A 7,860-nucleotide genomic window follows, 5' to 3' on the forward strand; every position below is an offset into this window, starting at 1 on the left:
GTAGGTGAAATTTCTATGACAACTTTAGGCAGATTAGACCATGCTAACATCGCTAAACTGCCTGAAATACTATAATTCTGTTTGATAATTCTCTGACTTAGCTAGCTTTGGTCTGATCAGTTTAGCAACATTAGTAACTGTCTAAAAGAGCTTAGAAACATTTTCTTAAACAACACTTTTACTGCTCTGGCTGTAATTTCTCTGAAATGCTAAAAGTTTAGTGAGAGTAGCATGAAACTATTTAGACTAATACTGTGTGAGAAACAAGTTTGTGTGGAAACATAAAGAAGACATAAAGAAGACTAAATGTTCTGTAGAACTAAATCATGAGACAGGACATTATCATAAAGGTTGGCAAAAATTTCATCACAATTTGACACTTGATGCTAAATATCTGAGTGCTAAGTATTAGCGCTAATATTTTCTGACACAGTTCGGCTGAATCGTTGTCTCAGATTTCTCCACAAGTGACATTTTCTGTCCTTCACACTGAAACTTTCTTCCATCTTGAGTTCAATTCTCACTTTTACAGACACAGATGTCCATCACAGGGGATATTAGCAAGCCATCAAGCCAAACTTCATTCTGTCATGAAACTGCACTGCATGTTTCCTAGCAGATTATCTGCTGCCTGCCGGTTCCACTTTTTATTCAGCACACCCAAGAACCTGAAGAACTCATGCCTTCTTTCCTTTTTTTGCCTTGTTAAGATTAACAGTGAACATTGATCTCCATAAAGCTTTTCTGTGTGATGTGTGCTGTGAAATTCTTTAAACTGAAGTAAATAATGCTACTTACCCTCCTAACCCCCAGGTGTGGTGTGAAACACCTCGATAATGCAGACCAGGAAAGGACTCAATTTACAACTTACCAGAAAGATGCTCAGAGATGAAGACCACAAACAGACCACTGGAAACAGTGCATGATGATACCCAGTCAGCAGCAGCCTGTGGGAAAATTTCTGCAAATTATACTTTCCATACATTTAATCATTAATCACTTTTAACTTTTAATCATTAAGGGAAGTTTAAATTATCTTAAACCAACTTATAAACTGATATCTTTCCTTTAATCTTTAAAATAAATCTAATTCATTTTTTAATCATTAAAATAAGGGGAAAATAAGAAAATATTAAATAATCTCAATGTTTAAGTCTAGGCTGAAGACACATTTGTTTAGTCGAGCTTTTAATGTATAGTTTTCTTAGGTAAAGGAGCAGATCTGGAAGGTTCATGGTCATAGAGTGTTTGGTGACTGGGATGTTTGGATGCTGTCATCTTACCACCCTCACAAGTCACTCAGGTCACTGACTGTGAAGTGGTTGGATGCTTTATGTCCCGGGAAGCCTTCATGTCTGTGACCTTCTGGCTCTCCCTTTTAGTTATGATGTCATAGCTAGTCTTGCTGGAGTCCCTGCCTGCACTTTACACATAATTCTACACTGTCTTTAAACATCACATGATCAGAATCATACTTAATATCTTTCTCTCTCTACCTTCTCTGTGGAGCTATACACCCCACTCCTGAGCTCCCAGTGTTTGCCAGTTTCCAGTGTGACCACTGCCCTACCCCTGGTCGGAGTCTCGCCGCGTGATGGTGCCCACTGATGCTGTGGATGGATCTGTGTGGACCAGGAGACAGCCATGGACAGAGACACTTGGGGACTTTCACACCGTCACAGATCTTCCATTTCATCTGTCAGCCAGTGACAGCAAAGAACTAGTGTTTATAATGACCTTAGAATCTACACTGACCTAATAGTTCCTCATGGTCATTGATTTCTGTTGTAGAAAGGACATTAATCAGTTACAGTTACATTATTTTCTGTTTAGTGTCACCCAAAAGAGGATGGGTTCCCTTCTGAGCCTGGTTCCTCTCAAGGTTTCTTCCTTTCCATCCCAGGGAGTTTTTCCTTGCCACCGTCGCCACAGGCTTCTCATTAGGGATAAAATAGTCTAATTATAGAATTTAATAATTTATTATTATTTCTAGTTAATTAGTTATTTTTTTTATTTTTATTTTTTATTATTATTTTTCATTTTCCCCTCCCCTTTCTCTGTTTTCTTCTTTTGTAAAGCTGCTTTGAGACAATGTTCATTGTAAAAGGCGCTATACAAAATAAATTGAATTGAATTGAATTGGATTGAATATTAAATTATTATCTAATAATCCTATTATCTAATTTTCAGTCCCAAAAAAACAGATGAGACCAGTAAGGTTGGGTAACTGGGCTAGGAGGTATACTGTATATACTGGGGGATTTGTGGATCGCATCGATTCATGAGTCTGTGTGTTTGAGCGCCAAGTTCTGTGATATTTTTTTGTGGTCTTGTCCAAGCACTAAAATTGTTATGTCTGGTCAACACCTGGCTAACACAATTTATTTTGGGGTTTTATTATATTTGTTATTCATCAATTATATTAAAATAAGTCTAACAAAGAAAAAAACATTAAACGAAACTAAATGTTGAAGTAGAGTCAGGGTTTAAGGATAAAATCTAATTTTAAATACAGTGGAAAAAAAAAGTCACGTCCCGCTGTGCTTTAGACTCGATTCGTCCCTTTTGGCCTGTGATGGTAAAGCAGGGGCTTTTTAATCTTGGCACCTGTGCAGCCACATGTGTAAATTTAATGGTGTAGTACACACACACACACACACACACACACACACACACACACACACACACACACACGGCTCTGGGGAGATGATGCATTTTCTTCCTGTGGGTTATAAATGAGTTTCTCGTGGATTAAATGAGAAGCAGCTCAGGAGCTCCTCATCTCTGGGACCTGCGTTCACTAAACTGCACTACGAAGATCTGAACAATTCGAGTGTTTATTTATTTTATTTTATTATTTTTTTTTACTAATTTAAGTGTTAAAATGATCACAGCACACAGCGGACATTTTCTACATCCAGATTCACTCCAGCCACTGACTTCATCTCCGTCTCTCAGTCACATTGAGGTAAAGTTCCTTCCTTTGTAGGAATGTTTTACTTAATAATATTATTTGTTTTTTAATATTTAGGTATTTACTTGTTTGTAGATAAACAGGGTTAAAATAAACAGACATACATAATAGAACATCATGTAATGTTTAGCCTAAATCACTTATCACTATTGAAATTCTTCCTTTAGGGATTTATGATGGACATTTATTACCTTTAAATTTATATATTCAGTATTTTTTAGTATTCATTGCATATCTATCTATCTATCTATCTATCTATCTATCTATCTATCTATCTATCTATCTATCTATCTATCTATCTATCTATCTATCTATCTAGTGAAAGTTTCATAGATTTCTAAAGGTGTTCTATTTGGAAACTGGTCTGAAAAATAAACCCCATGTTGTACCGTTCTCCATAGAACCTTTAAGGTTTCTCCTAAAAAGTCACGCTGATGGAAGATTTTTTATCTAAGCATGTATAGATGTCACCTTTATTTGTTCTAAAATACTGATTGCAAAAATGAGAGAAATATTAGCTTAGTCAAATTTGTCACAATGGTGATGTGTTCAAGAGCTGGGAATTTTTAGTACAAAGAAAGCTTTAAACAAAAACACAACAATAAACCATTAAAATATCTGAGTATCTGATTGAGGAATAAACTCTAATATCACACACCTACATTTCTGTCAGAATACAAAAAGATTTGTGTGAATTAATTTGTGAGTCTTGTTTGTATTACTATTCACTATGTAATAGGAAAATTTCCTTTATGCTTAAGATAAGATGATAATAAAAAACAGGCTGAAAAAGTCTTTAATTGTTTACTCTAATTGTGTTTAATTGCTCTAAAGAAGCGTTGAGGTTAATGTGTACTGTAATGTGTCAGCACCTTATCTTATTTCTCATTCTTTGGCTGGCTTAAAATTAAGTGTAGAATTAAAGATATATATATATATTTGTACTGTTATTAAAAATCCTCAGTTTTAACTTTTGTGTCACTGTACTGTTATTGATTTATTTTTAACAGCTGGATGCCGCTAAGAGTCCTCTGGCTCTCTTGGCACAAACCTGTTCACAAATCGGAAAATCAGACCCATTTTCTTCCACCACCTCATCAAACAGCTCTAAAGACTCTGGATGTCTGACGATCGGCAACATCAGAGTTTATCCCAAATCAGCAGAGAAGAAAGATTCCGTACCTTCACCCGACGGTCCGAGCGTACTGAGGACACAGAGCGCCACCTGCAGACCGTTTGCTGTATGTTCTCCTAAAATTCAGGAAGAAGATGAGAAGAACGACAGAGACGGCAATAAAAATCCAGGTGAAACCTCGGAGACGATCCGAAACGGGAATTCCGAGATAGACGGCAAACAGAAACGCGAATCTGTAAGAAACTCCGAATCTTCTGAGACATCATCAGCTGTGTTTTCCACGTCTTCCAGTCTTCCACCATTTTCTGCACTTCCTCTTCCACTGTTTCCTTCAAGCTGTGTGAGTTTCCCTCAGCCGGTTTTGCCCACATTGAACAATAAACCATCCATCATTTCCACGGTTCCGTGTGGAGACCCGTACTGCCTCGGCTATCACTGCGCTGCGGCTCTAAAATCCACGTTTCCTCTTCTGTATCCTTCTCACGCGCTTCCTTCTTCTTCCCCGTCTGCATTTACGATATTTCCACATGGCTTGATGCATCCTCATGATCTCCAGTCAAGTGTATTTAACAATGTTTCAGCTAATTCTTCTGAGACCAGCCTTTCTTCCTCACTGGGTTCTCAAACACACGTAACCCCGACTCTCAGGAACCCACATCACACACTCGGACCTGGCACTCGGTACCATCCCTACTTCAAAAACCCTTTTCCAACAGCGTCAAATTCGTATTATTCTCTACACGGACTTACACTTTATGGACAAAGGCTCCATCTAGCACCCTAAAGCGGAAAGTTAAAAAAATGTATTATTATTTTTTAATAGGAAGTTAAAAAAAAAGCTATTAATCAGAACCACTGAAGAACCAAAAAAACATAACATTATTATTGTGTACAGTTTATTTTATGTTACGGTATTTTGTCTCCTGTTCTCCTGCATCAAACTGATCTGAGGACTCTGAGGATAATGAGGAACAGAAATGAGAACTGAGACTGATATGGCTGTAAAACTTCACCTGAGGACCAAGAGACAATGACGAGTGGAAGTTTAGAAGCTAATTACAAAACCAGATGAAAAACAAAACAAAAACAAAGTGGAAGCAATCCATTAACTTTTATCAGCTTGTTCTATGCAGCAATATTACATATTTAATAAAACATTATCTATCTAAAGTTATTTCATGTTTTATATAAAATCAAGTGCTGTATGGTGTTATTGTAAATCAGCTGTTTTTATATGAGAACATTTCCGACTTCAAGACCTCCTCTCTAATGGAACACAGGTTTTTATGAAATTATTGTACTTGTAAAATACTGTTGGGATCATTAGATAGATAAAGTTCTGTTCAGATCCTTGGGGATCTGTTTTGATCATGTGACAGATATGGATCTGTTGGGATCATAAGACAGAAAGGGATCTGTTGGGATCACTAGGCAAATAGGGATCTGTTGGGATCATTAGGGATCTGTTGGGATCATTACTCAAATATTTCAGCACAGCCTGAGTTTTTATACTCAGAATGAACAACGTGGCAAATATTGTGATAATGAAATAATTTTAAACACTGTTTTAGTTTTTAAAGGCATTTTTAAAACACTATGATAAAAAAGCAAAACTTAAAATGTCATGTATAAATGTTTCTAGTTCATTAAGATTTTCAATGGTATAAATAAATTTCTTTAAAGTAAATAATTCTCTTCCTAGATCTAAATCTTCAGCCTTTTGAACTAAATCTGACCTTCTGTTACGATTAAATTTCTTTATATTGAACTTATTTCAAATAATTATATACAGTAAAATCCTGTGAAATTTTACATTTAAGCTTTGAATTCATTGCTATTATACACAACAAGGTTAAATATATTTAAAATATTAACCAACCTACAAATTTCTTTTCATTAGTGAATATCTGATATTATTTAAAATGATGGACTGTTTAATTCATCACTCTAGTATCACATCATCACTCCCTTTATCCAAAGCTGTGTTTTAAAGTTTTGTCACAATTTTTATTCATCTAATTTATTTACTGGAATCTTAAAAAAAAACTCTAAAACTACACTGCTCCTCCGTAATTATCGGCTCCCTTCATAAAAAACACTGAAATAATTAGAAATAAAACCAATCATTGCATACAGTAATAGAAATGTTGCACTCAAGCATCAGGAAAAATTACTCACCTTTTTGCTGTCATAAAATCTTTTTTATTCTAATAAAAATGATTTGCTTTCAGAACATATCTTAGCCTATTTGTGTTTGTTGAGAAAAGAACAGAAAGAAATTTTCATTCTGTGTGTTTTAAGATCACTTTCTATATTAAATATTGATTTAATGCAACACTCGAGGTCAGTGCATGAGTTTGAACAGAAATAAACACACACCCTTAAAAATAAGTTATTTAATCATTTCTTTTATTATTTAAGTTCTACAGGCAGAAACAAGTTCTTACCAAACTCATCTATCATGTAAGAACGCTGACCCTGAGAAATGTTGGACGCTCAGTCATCAGCCATAACATTATGACCACCGCCCTAATATTGTGTCGGTCCCCCTTTTGCTGCCGAAACAGCCCTGACCCGTCCTGCACTGTGTATTCTGACCCCTTTCTATCAGAACCAGCATTAACTTCTTCAGCAGTTTGATCAACAGTAGCTCGTCTGTTGGATCGTGGTCAGTGGTCAGTTTGATAGATACTGACCACTGCAGACCGGGAACACCCCCACAAGAGCTGCAGTTTTGGACATGCTCTGATCCAGTGGTCTAGCCATCACAATTTGGCTCTATTGGTCAAACTCAAAGCTCAAAAAATCTGTAGTGGAAGTTTATCGCCCTCTGATGGAGAAATACAGTAAAGACCTCTTTCCTGTACCTCAGTTTCAATGTCTCTTTATTACATTTATGTGTCCAGCCATGTGGCCCTTTAATCCACGTGACCTACGGGAAGTGCTGTATAAATAACTAGTCAAGTAAAGTTCATGTATGAACCGATGTTAGCTTGACAGAGCCGAACTAAAATGTTTAATTGTTAAACATGTAAAGATTAAAAGGCTAAAAATGTAAATGTTTAAAGTTGCTAAGTCATTTGCATTTATGGATGTTAAGAAAATATTCTAACTGCTGTCTGGTAAATCACATAAATAAATAAATAAATAAATAAATAAATAAATAAATAAATAAATTTAGTTGTGTAAAGATACATAAAAGTTAAAATATACTTTAAAAACATTTAGGCAGCAAAAATAAACATTTTCTGAATAATTAAACATAAAATCAACTTAATTAAATATTTATTTATATAAAAGTGATTAAAGAAAGAGGGATCTGTAACTCACAGTGTGTATCAGCAGTACAATGTGTCATTGTTTGTAACTTGGTAAAAGGGGAATAAAACACTCAGGACATGCTGCTAGAGGAAAATAATCAACTTCAGTGCAGTAACAGTAACTCTGCTTCATCACACCTCCCCATCGCTCAGTGTTTTACTGTTTAATACTAACACACACACACACACACACACACACACACACACACACATACACACACACACTGTTATTTTTGCTCTGCAAGAAATTCACCGGATGTGTGTAACGGCCCTGAGCTAACCTCAACTCACAGAGAAGGTGGAGGTGAAAAAAAGACACAAAGAAGTGACAGAGAGAGAGAGAGAGAGAGAGAGACAGAGAGAGAGACAGAGAGAGAGAGTAGACTATCATTCTAGAACATTCTGAGTAAAGATAATGGCGTTTCTGATCA

General features: G+C 35.8%; 2 protein-coding genes across 2 annotated transcripts in view; both read left to right on the forward strand.

The window, feature by feature from the left end:
* The first annotated feature begins 2,731 nt into the window (after positions 1 to 2,731).
* LOC131363835 (zinc finger protein 503-like) lies at positions 2,732 to 7,072 on the forward strand. The gene is made up of 2 exons (XM_058406761.1): positions 2,732 to 2,968; positions 3,985 to 7,072. The coding sequence occupies exons 1-2, from the start codon at positions 2,885 to 2,887 to the stop codon at positions 4,891 to 4,893; spliced, it is 993 nt and encodes a 330-aa protein (XP_058262744.1). The 5' UTR covers positions 2,732 to 2,884; the 3' UTR covers positions 4,894 to 7,072.
* A 695-nt stretch (positions 7,073 to 7,767) lies between these two features.
* LOC131363839 (uncharacterized) overlaps positions 7,768 to 7,860 on the forward strand; it is a 3,754-nt gene continuing 3,661 nt past the window's right edge. The window contains exon 1 of the mRNA XM_058406767.1: positions 7,768 to 7,860. This exon is cut by the window's right edge and continues 51 nt beyond it. Coding sequence (XP_058262750.1) covers positions 7,845 to 7,860 — 16 coding nt within the window. The 5' untranslated portion in view covers positions 7,768 to 7,844.

The sequence above is a fragment of the Hemibagrus wyckioides genome, linkage group LG13 (assembly GCF_019097595.1).
Source record: "Hemibagrus wyckioides isolate EC202008001 linkage group LG13, SWU_Hwy_1.0, whole genome shotgun sequence".
Taxonomy (NCBI): Eukaryota; Metazoa; Chordata; class Actinopteri; order Siluriformes; family Bagridae; genus Hemibagrus; species Hemibagrus wyckioides.